Genomic DNA, 26,180 nt, shown 5'->3' on the forward strand with positions numbered 1-26,180 from the left:
ATCAGGCTCCAACAAAAAGGTCAGAGAAATTTGAATGAATGAATTACTCCAGATAATTGTATGATCATGAGGTAAGAAAGCTGCAGGTTTAAACACGGAGATGAAATGAGAGTGTCTCCTCTGTCCTCTCAGCTGTCTCTCTTCAGACGACTGTCCTCCTCCTGGTCGAAGCAGGCGGACGACGGGGACCACGCCGCCGCTGAGGGCCCCGTCGGCGGGGACGCAGCCGTCCAGGGACAGCCTCCGTCCCCGGCCACCGGCGGGACTCACCGCGATGGAGCCCTGCAGCGACCTGGAGCCCGAGGGCCTCGCTCTGGAGCCTGCAGCGTCCTGTAAACCAGGATCCAGACTCTCAGGGGGACTCGCTCCGGTCTCTGCAGACGTCCGACCAAAGAGTGAAGAGGCTCGTTAGCGGGAGAGCGGCGTGGAGCACAGCGTCACCCGGCTCCACGTGTTAGCGTCAAGACTCCCTTCATGTCGGCCTGAATCACAACCAACGCAACTGATTTCTGATAATGAGAGGACTGCTGTCTCTGTCTGCGATCGTCCTCCCTCTGAGACGTCTCTCACCCGAAGTGAACTGCAGCGTGTCAGTACATGATGACATCACTGCAGGGGGTGTGGTTACAGGCTCGAAGGAGACCAGGGGCTGTTTCACAAACTTTATAATTCAATAATTAATAATTGTCTGAATTTTCTTGGATTTTCATCAGTAGGAGCAGCTGTGAACGAGGAAGCTTTAACGAGGAACCTGATGTTAACTACTTTGAACTGAAAGTCCGTCTTTAAACCTTTGAAGGTGGCTCTGAAAGGTTCATTATTTTTCTAAACGATATCCTGTCATGAGCCTGACGAATCTGTTCCCAAAGGGAGCAACCGTTCCTTCTTACCCTTTCCTGTATTTCCTTTGTCCTGGAGCCACCAGCACGCCTTCTCAGAGGGTTTTAACCACTACCAGCTGAGCCTGCTCCTCCTCCAGCCGGACCAGTACCGCTGTTTCTGGGCCCATTTGTAACCGTCAATGTGTTGTTGTTGTTGTTGTTGTTGTTGTTTGGCACATTTTTTACTCCAGCAGCTGAGCCTCAAGGTGTGTGTGTGTGTGTGTGTGTGTGTGTGTGTGTGTGTGTGTGTGTGTGTGTGTTTTCAAACTGTGAGGATGTAAATAGGATAATTTATTGTGACATGGTCCTGGAGCACATTTGCACTTTTTGACGTGATCTTCTTCCATTTCTTTGAAATGCTTTGGTTTTATATTCAATCATGATAATCTCTTTTAATATTATGATATTTGTGATAATAATAAAAAAAAAGTGATATAAAGCTGAAAATTAAGCTTTTTTTTTTGTTTTAACGTGAAAACTTGTTGATAACAAGTAAATAAGTGTAATCAGTGTTATGACTGACACCTCGCTTTGACAAAAAAAACCATCTGCTGTGATGAGAACAGAGACTTTACAGAAATCACTTCTGATTTTGTTTTAAGACATGTCAAAGGGGGATCAAACTCTGATTCGGGGTCCAGTACAGGGAACATGGTTCACGGAGAGCGAGTCCCGATAAAGGTAAGCCACGCGGGTTCGGGTTTGTACGTGCAGTATATTGTATATAGTATATAATATATATATTATATACTATATAATAATATAGTATATATTATATATTGTATATAGTATATTGTATATAATATACAGTATATAATATATATATAATATATAGTATATATTATATACTATATATTATATATAGTATATATTATAAATAGTATGTAGTATATATTATATAGTATATTATATATAGTATATAGACAGGTACGGTTCGTGTATCCACGGAGCTTCCGGCTGCTAGCCTCTCTTCCGGCTTTGTGACGCTGTTTCCGGGGGGCGGGGACTGTTGACAGCTGGCAGGAAGTCCCGGGCGCCTCCCGTTTTCTCTGGGAGCAGATCGTCTGTTCATTTTTCGTCCTGTAAACAAAGACACGAAGCGGTTTGACCGGCAACAGATGACGGGGATGGAGGAGTTTCATAACGGCAACGAGGTTTGTTCCCAAATCAACTTTATTGCTCGATTTGTGGCGGTAGAAAGCGGCTAGCTCCAAAGCTAGCTCATTAGCTCCGAGCTCGCTAACATTACTAGCATTTGTATTAGCATTAGCATTAGCATTGATTTTTTTTTTTGACGCGTTTTCGGTGTGAAACTGTTAAATAAAGATATTTATAATATTCAGAATGAGCTCCTGTTTGACATGTTTCATCCTCCGTACCGTGTTTGAGAAGCTGTGTTCATCTGATGATCTGTTTCACTTTCAGAGCTCATTTAATTCAGAAGAAGCTGAAAACATCGTCAAAGAGGTATTTAACAGCTTTTATAAACATGTTACATTATTCCACATAAAAACAACTTATTCGTGTTTTTAATGTCAAACTGCACGATGCATAATTAAGGAAGAGGATAATTGTAATAACTGCTTTTAGATCCATGTTTGCAACAGGAATTATAAGTATTATTATTATTTTGGGGTTTTTGTGGCTTATTGCAGAAAATTATCAATGAAAAATAAAATAACAAAAGATCCAATTAAAGCTTCTTTTTTTTGTTGTTGTTTGTTTGTCCTGAACTGAAGTACCTTTTGGAAAGATGTGCTGCTGGATGCTGAATAGTTTCAGGAGTAAAAGTCTTCCAAACATTTAAACCCTTCAGGAACTCTTTCTGAAGCTCCTGCTCGGTCCGCCGGTCTTCGGCTCTGTGATGGATGTGTGGTTGTGGTTGATTTCGCTCCCCTCTGGTCAAACAGCACCGGTGACTTCCACATGATGCTCTGTGTTTGTCTCAGTGTATTGAGAAGGTGGTCGGCGCTGACGACTACAGCCAGACTCAGGTGAACAAATGGACGGCCGGCATCGTGGAGCGCTGCCTCACACAGCTGGTCAAACAGGGCAAACCCTACAAGTACATCGGTACGTGTTGGACACCGGTTTTACTGTGAAATTCACTCATTACGTTTCTATTTTGCACCTGCAGAGGTCAGTCAGTTTGTTCTGACGTGTTGCGTCGACACGCTGTTGACCTGTGAAGAGATGTGATGCTGTGAGCAGAAGACGATACGGGACGAAGTCATGATTGTAGGTTTTGTATCTGCAGTGACGTGTGCTGTGATGCAGAAAACAGGAGCTGGCCTCCACTCAGCTAACTCCTGCTACTGGGACACTACCATGGATGGTGAGTGTTGTACTGTGTTGGGAAATGAAGCGCAATTATGAAACAGCCCGGTGTAGTCGGCTCCATCAACCTTTATTTGTAAAGGACCTTTCGTTCATGTCGGTGTTGTCTGTCCTGCAGGAAGCTGCACCGTGAGATGGGAAAACCGCACCATGTACTGTGTGGTCAGCGTGTTCGCAGTGGCCATCGCATAGGACACAAATAAACTCCAACCACCACAGGACGAGTGCAGTTTGCTCCTCTGAACAGCAGGGGGCCATCAAGTGCCGCAGAACCTCCACCCATTCTTGACCTTTAACCTCTGAGGAGCAGCTGCAGAGGCTCACTCAGCTGTATTGTTTCAGATTCCAGCCTTCAGTTGCATGTGACGCCATCATCTTAATGTATTTATCTTCTCATGCTGCTGCAGGGCTTTAATAGCTTCACATTGAGCTGCATTTATCAATGACGCCTGACCGCACGCCGCAGCTGGAAACATGTTGAAGGAGAGTTTCGTGTTTGTTACGTGTATCATGAGAGGAAGGAGACTTTTTGTACTCTGAGCTGCAGGATAATAAACATGAAGAGATTTATGAACAAACTGAAGTGTTCAGTCGGGGTTTTTTTTTTAATTCATCAAGGCAACATTCCCACGGATTTGTTTTTAATTGAATTGAACTCAACACATGCTTTCACTTATTTATCCCAAATTTCACAATAAAAGTAATAAGATAATGTAACTTTTGTTTTACAGAACTCAGTTTTTTTTCTTGTTTTTTCTTCTGTTGATTATCTCGCCACATCTCATGTTTATCTTGTGACTCTTTATACAGACCTGCTTGTGATGTCGGCAGCCACCTGATTCAACTAATTGTACAATGATTCGTTAAAAATAGCTCCTGCAAAATGAAGCACTGATGCATCAGGATCAACAGAATAAGGTCAGACTCACATAGTGCCCTCCAAAAGTGTTTGACATGTATAACTCAAATACATATGTGAAAATATATATTTATATGCAGTTTGTATATAAATAGTGTGAAATAAAATACTTAGTAGGATTGAGACACTACAACTAAAATCTTGGCGCTCCTCTCCAGAAATAGTTTCATACAAAATTAGAAAACATGTCACTGTTTGAAACCCCAACAGAAACCTTCGTGCAATGACCAGTTGTATTGTGCAAAAACATTTCATATGTAACCAATGAGCCATTATGAGCTTTCTGTGTGGGATTTAAAGAGCATGACCTTGAAGTTAAAGAGCTGTGTTCATCTTAGATGCACGAGAATATCAGAAATGTCTTCAAATCCATGAACAGAGTGATAGAACGTCTTCTGCAGCGTCCTTAATGTTAAGATTGAATTGGATGAAGCTGCTTTTGTCAACAAAAGACGAGGACCATGGTGGAAATCTGCTGCTGTGTCCTCTCACTGATAAAGTCACACAAAATCCCAATGAAGTTCTGTATTGTGGGAGATGCACAAAGTCTGGTAACTCACGTAGACAGATACGTCTCAGGCAGTTTTAAACCTGCTACTTTCGGTTCCTTTTTTTTAATTACAAATCAGTCGTTACAACATGCTTTAAGCAGATTTCTCTAAAAGTTCAAGCTTATTATCCAACAAAGCTAATGCAGTTGGTTGTAAGTGCAACAATAACACAAAATAAATGCATGATTGGCTGAGTAAATGGAGGGTACTAAACAACAGCAACAAACAAACTAGCATTAACTGTTTTTTTTTCTTTTTACTTTAAAAATAATAATAAAAAAAGAAAACGATTGAACTACTTTTCTCCTTCGAGGATTTTTTTTGACCATCGCTGATAGATGTAGTTTAATTTTCTATAGAAATCAAAACATACTGGGGCGTTAATATCTGTGTGGTTTCAGCCGTTTCAGGTGTTTAAACTTGAAGCCTCATCTTATTTGCCTTCATCTATGGATGGAGGTTCATTAGTTGCCATGGAGATGACAGCCTAACAATGGAACCGTCTCCATGACAACCGAGAAAACTCCATCCGAGGATGAAGGCCATGAAATGTGAAGTTCTGTAAACTTTTCAATAAGTGCATGGACCTCGGAGGCTCTCGCTTACTGAGGACTATTTTCATTATTGATAAATCTATTTGTTCTTATGACCTGGAAAATAAAAAGAATAACAATGAACATATATGTAGATTACACTGATATTAAACAAAGCAGTAAATTCCCACATTTGACTGGATGGAGGCAGAGAATATTTTTGATTTGATGCAACAAACTCCATTTATAGGTTTTCTAACTAAATTCATTTTTGAATCCATGAAAAGCTCATCTGGGATTGTACACGTTCACTAACTCTGTGACTGGCTCCTGTGAAAACACATGGCTGACATTTTTTTCTGAGAAGATGCTTGCTGTTTTTAAAATAGTTTTAATCACAGTCACACCCTGGAAGTTACTCAACAACCCCCCTGTAGCAGCCAAATGCCTTGCTCAAGGGCGATGCAGCAGTTAGCTTTCTATATTTTCCATCACCTTTTTTCTTGGGTCTTTGTACCATCTGATATGAATCCTTCTTCTCAGAAAAGGCAACTGGATTCATAAAAAAAAGAAATGAAAAAAAAAAAAAAAAGGAAGAAAAGAGTTTTGAAAGCAGCGGTTTCACTCACTGATGTAACACAAAAAGAGAAGAAGGGGATGTGGAAAACACGGCAGCGTTATTTCCTCGCCTTTTGACCAAGAATACCAAACGTCTGCAGTGTGAAGCGAAGTGGAGGAGCTCGGCTTCGTCGCCGATGAGCTGCCACTTGTCACGGATGTAAATACAGTCAGTAACTGGTGGTGTAAAATGTGGAGGAATCCAGGCGGACAGACCCCGTCTACTCATCGGAGAGTTTCCTCTGTTGTCGCTGCAGATGTTTTCTTAAAAGTTTTCTTTGTTGAAGATGAACTTGACGTCGGCCTCTGAGTGGGTCAGACACTGCGTCTCCAGAGATTTCCCCAGCTGAGGCGGACCGCACAGGAACACACCAATTTTAGTTCTGCAGACATAAAAGCACAACATCATTGATGATAATTATAGTGACTACTAGTACTGCTACTACACCGCTTTAAATGAACTGCTGCTTAGCAAACATGAAGTTTTCATATATTAGCGTTGAGTCAGTGGTGTAACAGTGATTTTCTGCATTAAACGCTGAATTTAACAAGAATTTAGTTAGATTTGATCATTTATTTGTGCCAGAGAATACCTTCATTTGTATACTGGGATGTCTATTCCTGTTCTTCAAGAACTTAAAACACAGCGGTGGAAGAAGTATTTCAGCCTTTACTAAAGTAAAAGTACCAACATGACATGCATTAAAAAAACTAAAGATAAATGTACCTGAAAGTAAAAGTAATCAATGCAGAAAGTAACTTTGCCGTTGTAGCAGTCATTCTATTATTACTTCAAAGTGTTGAGATGAAATGATTTTATTACACAACACTGATCAGATAAACCTTTTCCCCGAACTAAAAAAATCGATTCCACATAGAAATTCCTGGTGTGTTATTTCTGGGTATCAGATGCGAGGTGACAAGATAATGAACCGTCTTTGTGTGATAATCGTCTCACCCCGGGTGCCTTGACGCGATGTTGGTGAACTCGTTGTCCCAGTTAGGTTTCCCATAATGAGTCTTCTGTTTGAGGCCGGTGATTGGATCATTCTCGGCTTCGTGGTGAACACGGAAATGAGCCGCCTGACGAGGGAAGAGACACAGGAGATCGCTTTAAAGGCGTTTGTGGGAGGAGATCTGACCATTTTATATCGTGGTCATCGGATGAAGCTGACTTTTCACTACAATGAACACCATTGATCTTCGGTTTACAACCAGCTTGACCTCTAACTGTTTCATAACTTTACAAGATTTCCTCAGCACTGATCTGGTTTCTCTTCAGCTTGTAGATTAATACAGGTTATGACATAAAGTTAAAAACATCTTTTAGGCACGAGGACAGGAAGCGACCATGTCAACCAAAACACCAACAACATAAAACACGATGTGTTGATTATCATGTCAAGGTTCCAGCACATCTCCTGCGGTTTGGGCGATGTGTGGAACAAGTGTTATCTAGATCAGTTCATCTTGGTGTTTGAGGTCTTGTAAGGGACCAGCAGCATTTGGGTCATGATGTTTCAATAAAGCTCGGACACCCTCCCACCCCTTCGTACCTCGGCCTCCTTCCAGCGGGTGAGGTAGATGTTGTAGCTGAGGAAGTCGGTCATGCCCTTCTCCGTCATCTGACCCTCCAGAGACTGCAGCAGGTCTGTGAACCACTCGAAGGCCTGCGTCTCCGGGCACAGCCAGTAGAAGTAGATCTGGGATGCAGGGAGGATTTTATCGATACCAAAGTCTAGATTCATCCCCAGTATAAGGAAACCCACCCAATCTTTGGGTAGCACTTTATTTTACCTTCCCCCTAGTGATGACCATGTAATAAGGTTAAAAAAAAGCTGGTAACTGAGCCCTGACTTTAGTCGAAGTGAAATTCTCTCTCACCTTCTTAGTAAAGACCTCCTGGTTGTTCTGGATGTGTTTGTACCACACGGACTTGAGGATGGAGGCGAAAGGAGTCACTCCAATTCCCGCGCCGACCAACATGACCACTTCGTATCCAAACACGTCCTCGCTGGCGGTACCAAACGGGCCGTCTATGGCAACCCTGATGACGACATAAACAGTGAGAGGGAAGCTGGTTACGGTACCAGACAAAGATAGTAAACATTTTAAACCATCTTTTGAGATACAGCCGTAAATATTTCATGTTTTTCCTGCTTTTTCTTGTATATCCAGCATAAATGCTGCTCTGAACTGTTAAGTGAAGATTCATTAATGCCACCAGAATCACAAATCACAAGTCTACTTTAATTGTGGACATTTGTTTCTTATAGACTGACTTGCTCCCTCTGGGAAATGTTAAAGCCATCATAATGTCAACGTTTACGCAGACAACACACCACTGTATATCTCACCTGCACTGGTGTACTTTACAGGTATTTGTATGGTGTATTTTAATATTGCAGTCAGACTGACATTTTGCTTCTCAATGGAGGATTGAGAGTAGAAAGTTTGGCTGTCTGTCCAAACAGATGAAGAGGAAAATCTGAAATTGTTTCAGACACCAAATCATCTTTTTCTTATTTTAGAAACATCTCCAAATTTAGACTAACATTTTTAACTATTCATGGTTGTTCTTGGTTGTTTGTTTTTCTGGCATTTTTGGTTTTAAATGCTTCAGGGTACTGTCACTGATTTGTTTTAGTCCATTCCAGTTCCCATCTAAACATCACTTTTCATCCTGATTTAGCTGAATGCATTGGGTTGCATCTGTGCATGATGGGTGCTATAAAAATAAAGTTATCATCATTATTAACTACGGATTTCTGCAGCTCTATCCAACATGCATAATATCCACATTTAAATTGCCTGCTTGTTTTGTCTTTGAGCAACTCACAAAGAACATTTCTGCTGCACCATTTCTGAAGCATCTTTTAAGACTCAATCAGCTGTTGTCGAACAAGTAGAGTCAAAGTGCATCCAAGCAAGTAGCAAGCTGCCCTGAAGGTAAGTTCATCACAGGAAGCAGCTCTGAATAAAGGCCTCATTCTTTGATTTTCTTGTCTAAAGAGAACAGAAAATGCTCCAACTTTCCAAACAGGACCATTGGGAAGAAAACAAATTTGATGCCTCGAAGATGGTATTGTTAATATTGTATGATTTCTACAGTTTCTCTGAGGGAAGAGTGACAGACGCACAATAAACCACTCAGGGGTCTAAATGTTCCTCCTCTTGCCAGCTTTTCACAGGAGTGCTGGATCGGGGAGGCAGCAATCAAATGTAATCACAAGCAGTTTCAGTCACGATTTTCCGCCTTTATCCACCCATTTTCCTGTTGTCATACTTGGGCAGTTTCCAGGCCTCCTGAGTTTCGGTTTTGTCTCCTCCGCAGGCCTCGTACAGCGCCTGAGTCCAGTCCCCGACGATACGGATGTGGGCGCTGAAGTAGTCCTCCTCTGGAGCTGAGGTCAGGGTGAAGGGGTGCCACTCCAGCCTGGAGACAGACGGACACTGGATGAAGACGTACTGTCCCACCTCCATGTGGAAGCCTTTCCTCTTCATCTGCAGCTCCAGAGTCTTGGAGGGGTGCATCACCACCTGTGGACCAGGTACAAAATATTCAGCTTACCATCATTTTTTAACTAATTTGACAAATTATTTCAGACCCAGAAATAATTAGAAGATAATGAGGACTGTGTCGTTGTCTAGATTTGTTGTCTTATTACTTCAGTATGGATTTTAATCTGGACCTGCCTCATAGGAGATTGTGATTGACTTTGGTTTAATTGTCTAAATGTGGCATTGAAGTACTTTGACTCGGTATAGAGTGATAGAAAGTGAGATATTTTCATTGGGTAATGGATGCTTTTGTTCAATGTGTTTAAAATAGGGAAGAATTCGCCAAATAGATATAGAAAAATGGTAAATAAATCACAATTTTAATACATATAGTTACGTCAAGTTATGACTTTTGTTACTCGATGATAAAGAACATACACACCTTGGTGATGACCACTTTTTGATGGGACCGATAGAAACGAACAAGCCTCTCACACACATAGAGGATCATGGGGCCCAACACCCACTTCCATGTCTGGAGAAAGAGAAAATATTGGAAAATGTAAATCATTACTGATTATTTGTACAAACACTATCAGCAGCTTGAGAAGAGATACAACTTCCAAAAAAAATTCCCAACTTGGTTATTATAACAGATTTTGTGGCTCACCATCGGTGGATTTCCGGCAAACACCGGCACAGCACAGTTGGACCCATTTTTTCCCCAGTCTTCAAACCTGTCGGCACAATCTTCAGGTTTGTTTGAACGCAGGCTGCTGTCCGTCTGTCCTCGCACGATGCGCCTGCAGTCACAAACACATAAAGAAAGGATGAACAGTTAGATTATGAACCCGAGGGGATGTGTGTTTTCTAACAGTCCTAAACATCATTACTGGTGAGTCGTATAGTTAAACAAGTTACCATTAGTCTGGTGGTGCTTAAATGCAAACGTGTTGCAAATGTCCAAAGCCAACCCATAAACAATAAAATAGAGTGAGAGGCAAGTCCAAGTCTGAGCAGTTTGGAGACCAAGTCCAGCCTAGATCAAAACCCGGTTCAACAGAGGCTGAGCCAATGCTGAGTCCAAATTGTATAGAGGTCGATCCAAGACCGTCCAAATGGGGTCATATGTGAGTCCAGACAGTCCAATAGGAGCTTCCCACTGGTATTGCTGGAAAGAAATTTACGGGGCTTTTGTGTCATCTTACCCGAAGCCGTGGAGCACCAGGCCGATGAAGAAGATGATGAAGAGATGGTGTGTGTACCAGAACACCTCGAAGTACGACCTGCGGATGACCTCCATGGATGAAGTGATGATGAGGATGAGTGCCAGCGTGATGGCCACGCCCGTCAACCCCGCGATGGTGGTGAACATGACGATGGTAGGGTTCTGCACCAAAACACAGCGTGCTGATGATGTCATTTTCCCCTCTAAAAGATGATTAGTGTGGTGTGGGTCATGGTCATGGGTCATCACCTTGGTTCCTCAGTTGTTTCCATTTTAATCATACACCTCTAAAGGTCATTTTATTGGCTAACTTCCTTCATGCACCAAGTACCCGTGTTGTCTTAGTTCCTGTCTTTACTGCCGGCACATATATTCCCAGCTACAGTGTTAGTCCTGAAAGAAAGTACTGACAAGTCTATAAACTGAAGGGAGCTAAAGTGTAAGTGCTGAGAGAAGGTGAGTAAACTGTGTGAAAACAAAGGAAGTTCGGGGAGACAGAAGAGAAGCTAAAGTTTTAAAGATGACACCTGAAAGTGTGAAGTTCAAGTGTGATGGACCGTAATCACAGAAATCAGAAAAACTCTCAGTTATAAAATATGAGAATTATTCGTTTTCATTTTTGAAGAGCAGGCTATGAAAGCAGTTGAAATGTGAGATGAACGGTCAGCGAAGTCAAAGTGCCAGTTGCAATAACACTGTTGAAACATTTATATAAACTGAAAAGAAATGAAGTGCCGGCTAAAGTGTAAGCGCAAAAAGCAAAACTGAAGTGCCCCTTCAAGTGTATAAACTGAAAAGAGATGAAGCGTTAATATTAAGAATATTATAGCGTTTCATATGGGTTTAAAACTGCAGAAAGGTCTTGAAGCTGAGTCGTTAAATATTAAACTTCATGTGTGGAAGAAGTATCTGCATATTTTATGACCTGATGACAGAGGGTTCATCTCTGCTCTTTGTTACGGCTTTTGAAGAAATAGATTTGAAAGCTTCACACTGTAAGAGGAAGGTCTTTAAGGACACAGACAAATATCGCCACAGAGGAAGTTTGTGAGATGAAGCAATACTTTTTTTTTTTTTTCTCATTTACCTCAAAATTTAGCAATGAAGCAGTGGGGATTTCACGACCTTTAGCAATCTAAGAAGCTTGCAACCAAACACGCTCCGTGTTTTTTCTACTGCACTGAAGGTGATGATATGAATACGAGCTCGTATAGTGCGGCGCCACAACTCACCGTCTCGTTGGACCTGATGGGGTTCAGGAAGGAGGCGTTGTCCCCGGTGCCGATTTCAGACAGGATGAAGGGAAGCAGGCTGCTGTTACGATTCAGCTGGGCGTCCATGAAATACTCAAAGTTAAACAAGTGTGCAACAATGTGCACAGCTACGGGAGGGACAGGAAGAGCAGGTTCAATTTAAAAGTTTACCAAAGCTGACAAATGTCTCTCATAACAATTAAAATATAATTTAAAAAAGTGGTGTAAATAGATAACATGCCCAGAAAAATGGAAAACAGCTCCATATCTGCACATTTAAAGCCCTTCATTTGTAAACTGATATTTGTATATTTACATTTACGGATTTGCATGATAAAACTGCACCCATAAATGTTTTGGAGGCATCTTTTTTGGGTCTGTTGAACCTTTTTATTAAATCCTTCGTCAGGAAAAACCAGCTCATCTTTTATTTCATATCTTCATGCTCCCACTTGGCCAATTAATGATATAACGAAATAATAACATTTCTTTTTAGTACTAAATCTCTCTGAATGCTTGGCCTTGTACAACTTCTGAAATGGCCTCTTTTGGCTCATCATATTTAAATGACCATGAAGCCACAGCCAGAAAATTCTTAAGTTCTAGAGTAGTCCTGTTTTCATCAACCTCAAACTGTTTCAAAATGTCAACATGCTTTTCACGCTTCCCCGACCTGAATATTGTAAAAACCAGAATAGTACCTGTATGGAAGGCGATCATGTACGCCACCAGTTTGTGAAAAGTGATGTTTCGATCTAGTTGACGAGCTGCTGTGCGGCTGCAGCACTGAACGCAAACAAGAAGGAGAAATGAAATGAGTCTATAATTGGTGAGCAATGATAAATCAATCCTCTATTAGTTACGTGGAGATAAATGAATGTTTTCTGGAGTAAAACTAAAACCTGGATGGAGCCTCGAAGGAAGGAGAGCAGGTTCCTGCAGACTGGCAGCAGAATGAGCATGCAGTTGAAGTTGAGGCAGGCGGCGGGAGCTCTGGCCCAGGGCAGGGCGTGCTGCAGGGTTCACGGAGAGAGTTATGAATTCATACATTTCACCAAGAATTCATAGAAATCACCTCAAGCTGAAATTCAGTTTCTATAAACCTGAAACTTAACTGGTGAAAGTTTTAAACAGAAGTAGAAGTGAAGGGAAAAATACAAACTCTGAATGGAAATAACTTGTGATTAAATTCTAATATCTTTATTTATCATCATTTTAATGCAATGACTGTTTTTATCAGAATATTGCACTCTAAATGTGACCCAGACTCTCAGCTCTACCTCACCGGTGAAGTTGGTCTGACCCTGATCCCCAGATCATGCTAAATTATTCATTCTCTGAACCTCATCTCCTTCATGCTCACAGTTTTCTTTCTGGAGTCAAATCTCTGTAAAGTTAGAAGTTATGAAGCAACAGCTGTTGCTCTTCTCATTAGAAAGTGAAAGCCTCAGTGTTTCACTTCTGCTGGCTGTGCAGCCGGCGTTCCTGAGCCAGTGAGCCATGAAGCCAGCTGTGAGCGCAGAGCGAACATGAACCGTCGTGTCCAACCTACTGACCCTCGCTACCTGAAAGTGTGTTTGTGGAGTCGGTGTAGATAAGGAGTAATTAGCTTGGGTGTGTTTATCGGAGCTGCCTGTCGATTCATGGTTTAGTGTGGCTCTTTTCAAAGAAACCTAACATGTCAGGTAAATGAACGAATGACAGTTTAGTGTCAAACAAGCAGTTGTTTATTATGTTCGTGTTTTGTGAATATGGAGGAGAAATCTGTAAAAAGTAAATTAAAAGTGAAACAAATCAGGAACCGATCAGCAGCGTTTCTCCGTCCCAGCCATAAACATGAGCTCGTGTCTCTCTGTGGGAGTTAGGAGCAGGATTATGAGGGAACAATCTCAGAAGAGTCAACAAACTGGAGCCAAAATGGCTGCAGACTGTCGACTGCATTTACACTGACATACTGTGATTGTTGCAGGTATTTATATAAGATGTGGTCCATCTTTTATTGTGTATTATGAGGCAATTCATTTCTCCAAAATAGTCACAAACCCCAAATATATTCTGATCAATATCACAGAATCCAAAGATAATCTTCATATTTTAGAAGCTGGAACCAGAAAACTTTTGTTATTTTGGCCTAAAAAGTTGTTTATGATTGACTGAACTAAATGTCGTGGCTCTACCACCACAGACCTCCAGTACAGTGTGATATAAAGGAAGAGGACTGGGGGAACTGCAGTGTCTGATATGACTAATGTTGGGGATTTCTAGCAGCCGCAGCAGTTTAAATTGAGGAAATTCTCTCCGAGGAAGTTAAAAAAACAAGATCACGGTGCAGGACCAGCTCTTTATAAATCTACACACTAAATAATGTTAGTCTAAACATCCATCAGAGGTGAAGCTGCAGGTCGAACTCACCCCAAGCAGGACCCGGGTGTAGAACCACTTCTCGACCAGGAATCTCATGTAGAAATGGACGAACAGGAAGGCGTTGATGCCCAGCCATACCAGCTGTAAAACACAAGCAGGTTTACATCCACAGGTTTGACGCTGCACAGACAGAAATATCTTAAAAATACGAGATAGATGTCGCGGACACCGATAACATTCCTGAGTTTCAGAACCAAAAGCAAAATGAACCTCTGTTTAATGCCTCAGTTTGAGGATTATAAACATGTTTTACCAAATTAAAAAGTTATTTTCCTGAGTGTAGTATGTCAACCAGTTTCAACCAAAGTCTGTTTTGTTTTGTTGACCAAAAAAAATGCTTAGAAAAACATAATACACTTGTAAATGAGAGGCATTATTTTTCCTTTTTTCTTGATTGATGATATTGACTCAGGATGAGAGTTATTAATGAGAATAAAACTTTGAAAACGTGCAGTACAATCAGTGGCATGTCTAAAGCGTGACTTTCTCTGGGGGACTTGCCCCTCAGATTGGACACCACTGAGAGGAGCTTTGTATTTATATATAAGTTTGTATTTAAATCAGGAACTATCTGATCAATGAAGAAAATGACCGATACTCACAATAACAAAGATGGAGAGTCCCTCGTTGACAACAAAGTTCCCCATAATGATGAGAAGTGCTTCTGAAAGCAGTGTGTGGAGGAGTGTGATTGTACAGGAGGAAGCAGGAGAGTAAAAAGCGCAGTGGACTGATTGCTCACTTTATAGCCTTTACCAAAGCCTCATAAGGAAATGGACTTCATTGTGTCATCAGAAAAAAAGTTCCTGGTTTCCTCAGTAACCAGTAACTTTTTGTGCAAGTAACAGTTACTCAAAAGCCAAAGAAAGAACAATAATGAACCCTGAAAACAACACAGTGAGCTAGTTTTCACTTTTCTGGATAGATTTTTACTTTTTTTTAATTGATTGTTTTCTTGCAGACATTTTCAGTCCAGGGCTGCAACTAACAATCATTTTTCTTTCTGGCTATTCTCGATTGATCAGTTAATTGTTTAGCCCATGCAATGTCTCCAAGACAACATTTTCAGGTGCCTTCTTTTGTCCAAAACCCAAACGTAATCAGTTTAAAATGCGATACAATCCTCACAGTGGAGCTGCAGATGAGATTTGCCATTTTCACCACTCATTTTAGTTGAATAAAAATATAACGTTTCTGCACCTAAAGCTGCCATAACGGATTTCTGTGCCACTTTGGGGGGAAGCAGAAAAAAGTTATAAACACAAGATTGACATATTATCATCTTCTAAGCTGTTAACTTGTTAGCCAACAGTTGTTTATGCTCTAAAATGTGTAAAATGATTTAAGTATTATCAGCCAAATGTACTTCAAGTGAAAGAAACCACTGCAGGACATTGAAATGCTGCTAACAAATCAGCATCATAATAATAATCTGAGGATATAGTAGAACAGTTAGTATTTTGCTGAATATGTAGGCTACTTTTACTTAATGAGTAAAGGATTTGAGTACCTCCTGTACCACAGTTCAGACCAATGTGTATATAGCTCGTGTAAAATAACCCTAACTCCTCCAGAAAATGTTCAGAAAATAAATTTGGGGCCTTTAAATTGCACATCAGAAAGAAAAGCATTGCGTTTAGTTAGACTCGGGGGCTTCATGAGCAGCGATGTAGGAGTTTGTGTCTTTATCTACCTGCTTCCTAGAACGTTTTAGTGTAAAATCCAACATGCTCTCAAGAAGACCGCAGACACCATTTTCCACAGTTAAACCTACTTACAAATGTGAGGCGTAAGGAGGCGGATGGTGATGACACCCTCCGGTCGAGAGTCATGGATGTGTTAACCAGGTGACCGTTCAGTAGGAACTCCATACTCGATGGCAACACTTAAATTTAGATGGAGGAAGTAGAAGATTTCTAAACTTGAAGTAAAACAGAAGATCAATTGCCAAACTTCCTGTTTCAAGATAGACCAGGAAACACCTGAACCAAAAGCTAATTCTGGTTCACATCATAGAAGTACAACAGAACAGAAAAGCACAGAGAATATCACACTGAGTACAGTCGAATCTACATCACAGGAGAATTGACTGGAGCTTTTTGTGCCTTTCAAGTCAGAGCAAAGCTGAGCTGCAGCCTTTCAGTCTGTGTGAGTGGTGACGAGCGTTCAGCTGACTTACGAGAGGGTTGCAGAGGTTGTGAGGCAGTTCGAGAGCGGGTTCAAGTCCCAGAGGTCTGTTCGGTGATTCCAGCCGTACTTAAGGTGGAATTTTTGGAGGCCAATAAAATGTTCTCTATGAAGTCATGTGATACAGAAAATCATAAACATATATTGGAGGGAATCATTTTCAAGTTTTACCAGGGTTTAAGAAGACCCCCAGCACTTTAGCGCTGGTGCTTTCAGCACAATTGCATGAATGGAAATCTGACTTTCACGCGGGATTATTGTCAATCAGATCATTGCTGACCGGAGATTTAACAATTAGAATTAAATCTTAAAGTGGACTGAAGAGCTCAAAAAGCTCTCTTGAGGGCAGAGCTTCCTGGGAGCAAGGCATCTGTCACGGTGTTAAAAATCTTTCTGCAGCTCAGGGACTTCCAGGATTTATCATTTGTTTAATTCACTTATGTTTATTCTGTGTATCAAAATGGTCTGTAAGGCTTAAATAGCTTTAAAAGTGCTTTACTAATGATGTTTAAAAGCTTTTAAATCATAAACATGAGCGAAACTGGGGTCACCAAACCACAAACGGCTCCACAGACTACATTCATCTCTGCATCGTCCCACTGACGAGGATTAAAACCATCTTGATTATTGTCTTCTAATGCAACAGATCATCAAAATGCAAATTGGAAAAACAATGTTGGTGCGTTACTGCCACCTAGCAGGAAACAATACAGAGTGACACATGACTGATACGATGCAGGAAGATGACAAGTCCACTAGTGAACGTTTGGGTGAAAAAGGGAAAATAAAAGACAGGATAGATGGATATGAGAAGTACAGTATGTTAACAAACAAAGGTTTTTGGGGGAAGCACCTGCACAACATATTTTGTAGTAAAAGTGGATCAACTTTATTTTAAAGATGCATGAATATGTTAATTTCAAACAGACATTTGACCATTTGGTTCAAGAAACGACAGAAACTTTATATTTTTGATAAGTAATACCAACAAATTGTCAAGTTATTCAGCCTGAGAGCTTCATATGAACTCAAAAACATATAAAACCCTCAAGCATCACAGTTTAATTGTTTATTGTTTACAGGGTTAAATCTCTGCTTTGGATGTTGTTGATGGCACTTACTTTTGAATTTACCATGAAAAAAAACAGTTAATCGCTGCTTACACTGAAAATCACATTTAATTTATAGATAGGGAACTTATTGAAAAGTTAAATATGAAAAGAGAAATGCAAACGCTTCAAGCTCAAAAAGTACGCTTGAAAATGAAAATGTGATTATGAGGAAGCGGCGCAGCATTTATTCAGTGTATTAACCTGCTGACTTTAGCTCGAAGGGCAAACATCCTCAACTGCTTAGTTACCAAAATGCACTGTGGCGCTGCCGTATGAATCTTTGGTCGTATTTCTGTTGCATTTTTCTTCACATGAAGATTCAGAAGAATCTCTGAGGTACTTCACAGCACAGTAACACCGACAATGAAGGGAATCAAAAAAGTCAGCAAGGACGTGTTCAATGAAGCAACTGTGCAGCCTTGTTGCAGCTGTAAATACACGTGTGGAATAATGTGTGTGTGTGTGTGTGTGTGTGTGTGTGTGTGTGTGTGTGTGTGTGTGTGTGTGTGTGTGTGTGTGTGTGTGTGTGTGTGTGTGTGTGTGTGTGTGTTGAACAAGCACACAGATGGTTGTGGAAGCGAGTGGGGAAAATGTATTATTCAGACCGAACATGGTTGAAGTTTAATGGCAGAGCGACACACATGAGATGTGACAGAATGAGTCCAATACCACACACACACACACACACACACACACACACACACACACACACACACACACACAGAGTACAGGTACAGGTGTACCGTCTGTGTATTCCTGTATAGCTGCTGAAACATGCAGCAGGAGTTGTAAGACATCGTAGATCTGATTATACACATGTCCTGTCTCCGCTCCGACGTAGTTTTCCTGGAGGTGATATTTGGAGCAATGTTTTTACACCACCAGTGTTGGTCTACGTCCTGATGACTCAGCAGTATTTGATCATTTCTCCAGGCCAGTTATTCAATGTAAATACAAGACTGCTTTCATGTAACACCATCTTAAAATGTTGTTAAATATGCAGAATTTAAGGGCAACAATCCAAATCTAATATTAATTTAGTTGTAACATTTGACTCAAACATGAGAATTTGGCTGCTTTTATGACAAATTATTAAGTTTAGGCTCCAATTAGGCTTCAATTTACACCATTTTTTTTAACATCCATAAAATAGAAGTGTCTTTTTCCCTTTCAGAGTATGTGTCTTGAACTTTTCTGTACAGTATTTGTATTAATATTCATGATTTATGTGAGACATGTGATGGCTCTGCTGCTGTAGGTTTCAGGACAGATTAGATGTTGATGTGATTTATCATGATTATCTTATTCGATATTATATTTACTTTAAACCCTCAGCTCTTCATATTGCAGGTGTCTTTTTTTTAATTTTTTTTTATCTTGGATTAAAGGTCAAACTCAAATCAACTGTGCATAATGTGCATGTGCAGTTAAACTGCTGAAATCAGCTCCCCACAGACATCAGGACAGCAGAAAGTCTGTACATCTTCCGCCGCAAACTAAAAACACACCTCTTCAGACTTTACCTTGAATAGGAGCACTTTAGTAGCACTTAAAATAGCACTTTGAAGTTTGGCTTTCTTGAAGAAAATTACACTTTCTTGATTGTTGTTGTTCTGAATTTGTACCCTCATGGTTGAAATGTATTTATTGGAAGTCGCTTTGGATAAAAGCATCAGCTAAATGGAATGTAATAATGTCATGTAAAAATCATGCCGGACATGTTGCTCCAGTTGTTGGTAAAATTGGAGATTTTCCAGGTGAAGTCTGGTGTCGTTCGCACCCCAAACAGAGAGGCCTGCAGGAGAAGTGGCTGTGCAGCATCCGTTTTGTGATGCAGCTTAAATCCTGTTCACGTCCATGTTGGAGCAGTTTGCTGACTCCTCAGTGACATGAATAATAATGAACTGCAGGGTTACTGGTTTGATGGGAGTTTGTTTGAACTGGGGGTTATTTTAAACAATCCTGTCAAGTAAATCATTCACTCTCCTGCTGGTCTGCTGCTGCTTCACACGTGTACTTTCTTTAACTGTAAAGTAGCTGGCAGTGAAGCCTCCATAAGAGGTCGGAGGTTAGCCCGGGTGGAGCGCTGCAGCACATAAGAAATAATGAAACCTGGTGCAGCAGGTGAAGGTTAAAGAAACACTCACATGGTGTGTAATTTAGACAAAAGGCCCTCTAGTGATTTTCCCTCCTAATCTGAAGGAAGAGGATTACATTAAATCTGTTGCGTAGCGACTGTGACATCACCACCGACCCATTTCACAATGCATAATCACAAAGCGCTGCGGTCGCTCCTCTACGAGGGCGAGGCTCTGCAGCCGAGACCTTTGTGGGAGCAGGACCGGGGTCGGCAGGTGTCTGGACTTCTAGAAGTCCTTCTGAAAGGCACCCGAGGGTTTTTCTCTGAGACTTTGATTGATAACTTTTATATATCCGGAGCTCAGAGCCGACGGATGGTTCACCCCGTTGCTCTCATGTTGCATGAACTCACCCACTGTCGCTTCACAGTGGTTCCATAAGGACTTCTCCCTGGGAGGCGACCTGACTCTCTGTTCTCACCCTCCAGTAGGACATGGAGACTTTTCCCCATTGAACCATCAACAAAGTCCATCACTCACTTGTGATCTAAATAAATCTGCAGCTGTTCTGATGTTGGATTCTGGTCTTTTCCAGCAGCTACACAGTCAAACCGTCCACAAGAGGGTCTTCTGAATCAATTCAAACCCTCCAATCAATCCAATAATCACAGCTTTGTAGTTGGAAAGTTGTGCTGAGTTTTATTTCACCGCACAGAGAAATGTTGCATCCTGGAGAGTTATTGTTTGATCCGGAGGATCCCTCTCTGATGTGTCTGTCATAAATAACCAGAGCAGTCACAAGGTGTTAATCAGTGTTTCTGACCTCTGGACAGAGCAGGTGAGCTGCTGCTTCCACTCTTTAATATTTAGCAGGCAGACATGGGAGCGGTGTCCAGGTCCCAGCAACAAAGAGGACGTCCAGCTTTTAAACTTTGACTTTGGCTCTTGAATTTTCAGTGTGTGTTAATCTGTGTTTGTCTGTGTGAGTGGAAATGTTCGTGGATAGTTTACAGGACAACCGGCTCTGTAATGTGTAGCATGTCTGTCTTGCAGCAGGAAGAGGGATGTGTTTGACCCCACCCTCCCCCCTCAGTCACATCAGCTTGCATTTAGCCGCCTGGTCGCCTCCGTCGCTGCACCTCGGGATCTGGATCTGTTCGATGAATCATTCAGACGAGGATGAACTCGCACTAATTTGAGTCATGCATTGTATCTCCGGGGAGCAGTCATGCTCTTCTCATTGGTTAAACATCGGCAAGGAGACAGTAAACGAACAGAGCAACAAACACTGGAGGCCTCGCGACCAAACAAGCTGCTCCTGAGAATAATCTGGTTATTTTTGTCTCCATGGGGCAAAGCGAATCGTGATCGGAGGTGACTGCTCCTTCACACATTGAAAGACTGCCAGCGCTGCTGCAGGGTCCAGCTTTCCCTGAAAACATCACAAAGAGCTGGAGTTTTGTTACTTAAGTCTGCCTCACTGTGTTAAAGTTCATATCTCACATTTCACGTGAATATTTTACATTTAAAAAGACCTGATGTGTGTATAAAATGCACATTATTAAAATGAAACCAGTTTCCAAACATTTGTCTGCGTAACCTCCGGCTCTAAACTTTTAACAATCGATTTGAACTGAAGTGATGACTGTCATTTTATTCTTATGACTTTTATTTGGTCTATCTCTTGCAGCAGAAAAACAGGACTGAATGTATACAGCTGAGCTGTTTTACACCAACAGGGGGCGCTGAACACCACTGCAGCTCAGTTCAAACCTGTTAAAGCAAAAAGATTTCACCGATCAGTCAAGTGTGTTTGTTATCAACAACATTAGTTCTGTGGAGATAAAAGTTCATTTTCTTTCATATTGTCGGCTCCACAAACCTGAAACTCAACATGTCTCTCGTGTCAGGACAACCAATCAGAGAGCAGACTCAGGTCACATGCTCTGTGAGCTACTATTTCTAATAAATGCTGACATGCTAGCAGGCACACCTTGGGAATAAACTTTTATCTCACAATTATTTTTGCAATACATAATAAATATAACATTTGCCTTTTAAATTCTTGATATTTGGCATTGACCTACAATCATTTTGATTTGGTAAACTTATATTTTGTAAAACACAACCTGTATAAGACAGTTTTTCTTTTATAGTGCCAGCATGTTTGTTTCTTATTATTTTGACCTCATTGAGAATTAATTTTTTTAAATGATTTCCTGTGATTATGACCCAAATATATGTTTGTGTGTATGTTTTATATATATTTTTTAGACTTGTTGAATATTACCTTGTAATTTTGGTTTACAAAATTTCATAATGTCTTAAGTCATAAATTAAATGTCATAATGTGACTAATTCGAACTAATTTTGAGTAATTTGTTTTGAATATATGTTTCTGCATGATGCTTAAACTCGTCCTTTATTGGCTCTATGGTGTTCCAGAGTCGCTCCTCTCCAGGCAGGAGGTGCCTCGGTCCGGTGCTCCAGCTGGTGTTTGGCTGATGACGCGGGATCAGGTGGAGGAAAAGCGCCTTACAGAGGAGGGCTGCACAGAAATACTCTGCGACGGCCGTGAACGCACCACTCCCGCTGACAGCGCAGCAGCAAGCAGCGGCTGTGTGAGAAGACCCCACCTCTTCACGTGGACTTCTCCCGGACTACCGGCTGCATCGACCGGCTGCCGGCGGGTCCTGGTCCCGGTGTGGGTCTTTGTTTGAGGAAGCGTGCTGCAGGCGGCATTAAAGCAGCAGCAGGCGGCTCTCCAAGCGGTTTCCATGGACTTGAGGTAAGACGGATCCACGGGTTTTAATCTGCAGCTCATCACTGAAAAGTTAACAAGACGTCACTTCACAGAGTTCATTCAGAAGAACCACATGTTTAAGCTCCAAGCTTCATGATACACCTGACACACTTCAATCATGGACCAATTTGATCAGATGTATTATGACAACTTGTTTAATATTTTTTTTTTAATTCATTTAAGGGTCAAATTGATTATAAAATGTTTTATTTTGGAAGAAATTACTCTTAGATGTATTTCCCGTGTTGCACTACCACATTTCACAAGGTCTTTTTCTTTTAAGGCTGCAGTTATACGTTTTTATATAAACAAAGTAAAACCTCAGGACCAAATTTGGCTCCAAGAATTTATATCATTTACAGGATATTTTTATCATTTGATGTATAATTTGTTGTCTTCTTTTCTGTAATAAATCAGATATATTTTGTGCTCTTGGTTTGACAGAAGGTGACATCTGATGAGCTCTGTGTGTCCTGTTGTACATTTAATCCATAATTGCCAAATCCATCCTACATCACTGACAATTATTTGCACTAAACTTCTGACCATTGCACTGTTGCTGCTTAATTTTATTCTGTTGCGGTTTAATTTTATTCTGTTGCTGTTTAATTTCTGTTCATTTTTTTAATTTTTATATTTTTACCTGGATATTTATTGCTTACCCTGTATCTTCTCATGCTGCTGTAGCGTAAAAACTTCCCCTTGTGGGATCAATAGAGTCTATCTATCTATCTATCTATCTATCTATTATCTATCTATCTATCTATTATCTATCTATCTATCTATCTATCTATTATCTACAGTGCATCTGGAAAGTATTCACAGCGCTTCACTTTTTCCACATTTTGTTATGTTACAGCTTTATTCTAAAATGGATTAAATTCATTTTTTCCCTCAAAATTCTACACACAATATCCCATAATAACAAAGTGAAAATAGTTTGTTGAAAATTTTTGCAAATCTATTAAAAATAAAGAAGGAAAATATAACACGTACATAAGTATTCACAGTCTTTGCTCAATACTTTGTTGAATCACCTTTGGCAGAAATTACAACCTCAAGTCTTTTCGAGTATGATGCTATAAGCTTGTCTCCTATTCTTGGGCAGTTTCTCCCGTTCTTCTTTGCAGGACCTCTGAAGCTCCATCAGGTTGGATGGGGAGCGTCGGTGCACAGACATCTTCAGATCTCTCCAGAGATGTTCAATCGGGTTCAAGTCTGGGCTCTGCCTGGGCCTCTCAAAGACATTCACAGAGTTGTCCCGAAGACACTCCTTTGTTATCTTGGCTGTGTGCTTCGGGTCGTTGTCCTGTTGGAAGATGAACCTCGCCCCAGTCTGAGGTCCAGAGCGCTCTGGAGAAGGTTTTCATCAAGGATGTCTCTGTACATTGCTGCATTCATCTTTCCCTCCATCCTGACTAGTCTCCCAGTTCCTGACACTGAAAAACATCCCCACAGCATGATGCTGCCACCACCATGCTTCACCGTAGAGTTGGTATTGGTCAGGTGATGAGCGGTGCCTGGTTTCCTCCAAACATGACGCTTGGCATTCAGGCCAAAGAGTTCAATCTTTGTTTCATCAGACCAGAGAATTTAGTTTCTCCTGGTCTGACAGTCCTTCAGGTGCCTTTTGGTAAACTCCAGGTGGGCTGTCATGAGCCTTTTACTGAGGAGTGGCCTCCGTCTGGCCACTCTACCATACAGGCCTGCTTGGTGGAGTGCTGCAGAGATGGTTGTCCTTCTGGAAGGTTCTCCTCTCTTCACAGAGCAACGTTGGAGCTCTGTCAGAGTGACCATCGGGTTCTTGGTCACCTCCCTGACTAAGGCCCTTCTCCCCGATCGCTCAGTTTGGCTGGGCGGCCGACTCTAGGAAGAGTCCTGGTGGTTCAAACTTCTTCCATTTACAGATGATGGAGGCCACTGTGCTCATTGGGAGCTTCAATGCTGCAGAAATGTTTCTGTACCCTTCCCCAGATCTGTACCTCCATACAATCCTGTCTGAGGTCTACAGATGATTCTTTGGACTTCATGTCTTGGTTTGTGCTCTGACATGTCAACTGTGGGACCTTATATAGACGGTGTGTGTCTTTCCAAATCATGTCCAATCAACTGAATTTACCAGGTGGACTCCAATCAAGTTGTAGAAACATCTGAAGGATGATCAGTGGAAACAGGAAGCACCTGAGCTCAATGTTGAGTGTCATGGCAAAGGCTGTGAATACTTATATACATGGGATTTTTTCGTTTTTGATTTTTAATAGATTTGCAAAAATTTCAAAAAAAATTATTTCATGTTGTCATTATGGGGTATTGTGTGTAGAATTTTGAGGGGAAAAAATGAATTTAATCCATTTTGGAATAAGGCTGTAATATAACAAAATGTGGAAAAAGTGAAGCGCTGTGAATACTTTCCAGATGCACTCTATCTATCTATCTATCTACCTACCTATCTATCTATCTATCTATCTATCTATCTATCTATCTATCTATCTATCTATCTATCTATCTATCTATCTATCTATCTATCTATCTATCTATCTATCTATCTATCTATCTATATCTATCTATCTATCTATCTATCTATCTATCTATCTATCTATCTAATGAGATGATTGTTAGCTGCAGCCTTAATATTTAATATTGTTAATTAATCGTCGCATACAACAAAATGAAAGTTATATATTTATGTTGAAGTGCCCTGGCAGTTTTTCAGACATCATGTCACTTCCTGCAGCAGACTGGAAAACATATTTCAGACCTTTGTAAACTGAATTTAAACTTTTTGATCTCTGCATGGGGCCCCCATGTGTTATAACCGACAAGAATGGCAAGACATTGGACCGCTCCTCCAACACGCAGAGGTAAACAAGCTGCAAACGTCTGTTCAATACCTCAGCATTCAGAGACCTCTGTCGTCCTGCGTAACCTTTATATTTTTCATATCCACTGCAAACCTCTTTGTGCAGGAGCAGGTGGCATTCACACAGTTCAAAAATCACACAAATAATCCATAACATTGTCAGAAGTGTGATTGCAGGCACCTGTTGAAGCTGCTGCAGATGTGGTTAGAAATGAAGAAAGGTACTTTTGAGCCGATGAACCTGGAAAGTTTGCTGCTCTGTTGACAGCTGATGTGTAGAAGATGCAAAGCTTCATTCCAGTATGAACTCTTTTCTAAATTATAAGGTGTATGAGTGACGTTTCAGGCCAGAGGAGTGGACGGACTATCTGGCTGTGTTGTCACCTTCTTTCCTCGCTGTGATTTGCCCGTGCAGAGCTTTTAATGGAGAGAAAAGAGCATCAGAAACGTGACTTTATTGAACTGCTGGGGAGGTGATTTGTTTGGGCTCGGTGAAAAAAATAATGTATGTCTCCTTCTAAACGGGGCGTGAAGTGAAAGTTTAACTTTGGTTATGTTTGTGTGAACGAAACGGATGATAATGATCACAAAGTAAGTGAAACAAGGGGTTTACGTCAGGTTGGTTCAGTCAGGAGAGTTGGATTGATCTGATGAAGAAGCCTCTGAATATCGTTGCATGAGGCTCTGTGTTTCATCCTCTGTCAGGTGAGACAGTTCCAGTCGGGTGTGCTCAGGTGTGCTCAGGTGTGCTCAGGTGTGGTCAGGTGTGGTCAGGTGTGGTCCTGGGACTAAACTGTTGTCCATCAGAGTTTTGTGATTCTTCTCAAATATTTATTTTATGATGCTTCTCTTCAGCTTTCAGTGTGAAACTGGAGCAACAGGATTTGAACAAACA

At 41.1% G+C, this 26,180-nt stretch overlaps 3 protein-coding genes across 4 annotated transcripts in view; 2 read left to right on the top strand and 1 right to left on the bottom strand.

Annotated features, from left to right (window-relative positions):
• The first annotated feature begins 1,887 nt into the window (after window positions 1–1,887).
• Window positions 1,888–3,935, top strand: LOC138206993 (dynein light chain Tctex-type 1-like). Its single transcript, XM_069163952.1, has 5 exons — window positions 1,888–2,035; window positions 2,307–2,348; window positions 2,831–2,954; window positions 3,139–3,216; window positions 3,337–3,935. Exons 1-5 carry the CDS (start codon window positions 2,000–2,002, stop codon window positions 3,408–3,410), a joined length of 354 nt encoding a protein of 117 aa, XP_069020053.1. The 5' UTR covers window positions 1,888–1,999; the 3' UTR covers window positions 3,411–3,935.
• Window positions 3,936–4,984: 1,049 nt separating this feature from the next.
• On the bottom strand, window positions 4,985–14,932 carry cybb (cytochrome b-245, beta polypeptide (chronic granulomatous disease)). The gene is made up of 13 exons (XM_069163949.1): window positions 14,848–14,932; window positions 14,234–14,326; window positions 12,724–12,834; window positions 12,523–12,607; window positions 11,801–11,949; window positions 10,549–10,730; window positions 10,011–10,143; window positions 9,783–9,875; window positions 9,126–9,379; window positions 7,724–7,886; window positions 7,396–7,542; window positions 6,798–6,922; window positions 4,985–6,222 (listed from the first exon to the last, which is right to left on the bottom strand). The coding sequence occupies exons 1-13, from the start codon at window positions 14,890–14,892 to the stop codon at window positions 6,105–6,107; spliced, it is 1,698 nt and encodes a 565-aa protein (XP_069020050.1). The 5' UTR covers window positions 14,893–14,932; the 3' UTR covers window positions 4,985–6,104.
• LOC138206992 (prolactin receptor-like) overlaps window positions 10,630–26,180 on the top strand; it is a 36,462-nt gene continuing 20,911 nt past the window's right edge. For both annotated transcript variants that reach the window (XM_069163950.1, XM_069163951.1), the window contains exons 1-2: window positions 10,630–10,722; window positions 22,068–22,410. In XM_069163950.1, the coding sequence (XP_069020051.1) occupies window positions 22,400–22,410 (11 nt within the window). In that variant the 5' untranslated portion in view covers window positions 10,630–10,722; window positions 22,068–22,399. The remainder of the gene's footprint in view (window positions 10,723–22,067; window positions 22,411–26,180) is intronic.

This window comes from Embiotoca jacksoni, unplaced genomic scaffold, assembly GCF_022577435.1.
Source record: "Embiotoca jacksoni isolate LCO1_2020_lvr unplaced genomic scaffold, fEmbJac1.0.p SCAF_30, whole genome shotgun sequence".
Taxonomy (NCBI): Eukaryota; Metazoa; Chordata; class Actinopteri; family Embiotocidae; genus Embiotoca; species Embiotoca jacksoni.

Bases quoted from the DNA above. Each gene is read 5' to 3' on its own strand.
- LOC138206993 (XM_069163952.1), top strand. From the start codon at position 2,000: ATGACGGGGATGGAGGAGTTTCATAACGGCAACGAG. The intron at 2,036-2,306 runs GTTTGTTCCCAA...TTTCACTTTCAG, and splicing joins AGTTTCATAACGGCAACGAG to AGCTCATTTAATTCAGAAGA. The intron at 2,955-3,138 runs GTACGTGTTGGA...TTGTATCTGCAG, and splicing joins CAAACCCTACAAGTACATCG to TGACGTGTGCTGTGATGCAG.
- cybb (XM_069163949.1), bottom strand. From the start codon at position 14,892: ATGGGGAACTTTGTTGTCAACGAGGGACTCTCCATCTTTGTTATT. The intron at 10,731-11,800 runs GTGAGTTGTGGC...GTTTTGGTGCAG, and splicing joins CCATCAGGTCCAACGAGACG to AACCCTACCATCGTCATGTT. The intron at 6,923-7,395 runs GTACGAAGGGGT...TTCCCTCGTCAG, and splicing joins CCCGCTGGAAGGAGGCCGAG to GCGGCTCATTTCCGTGTTCA.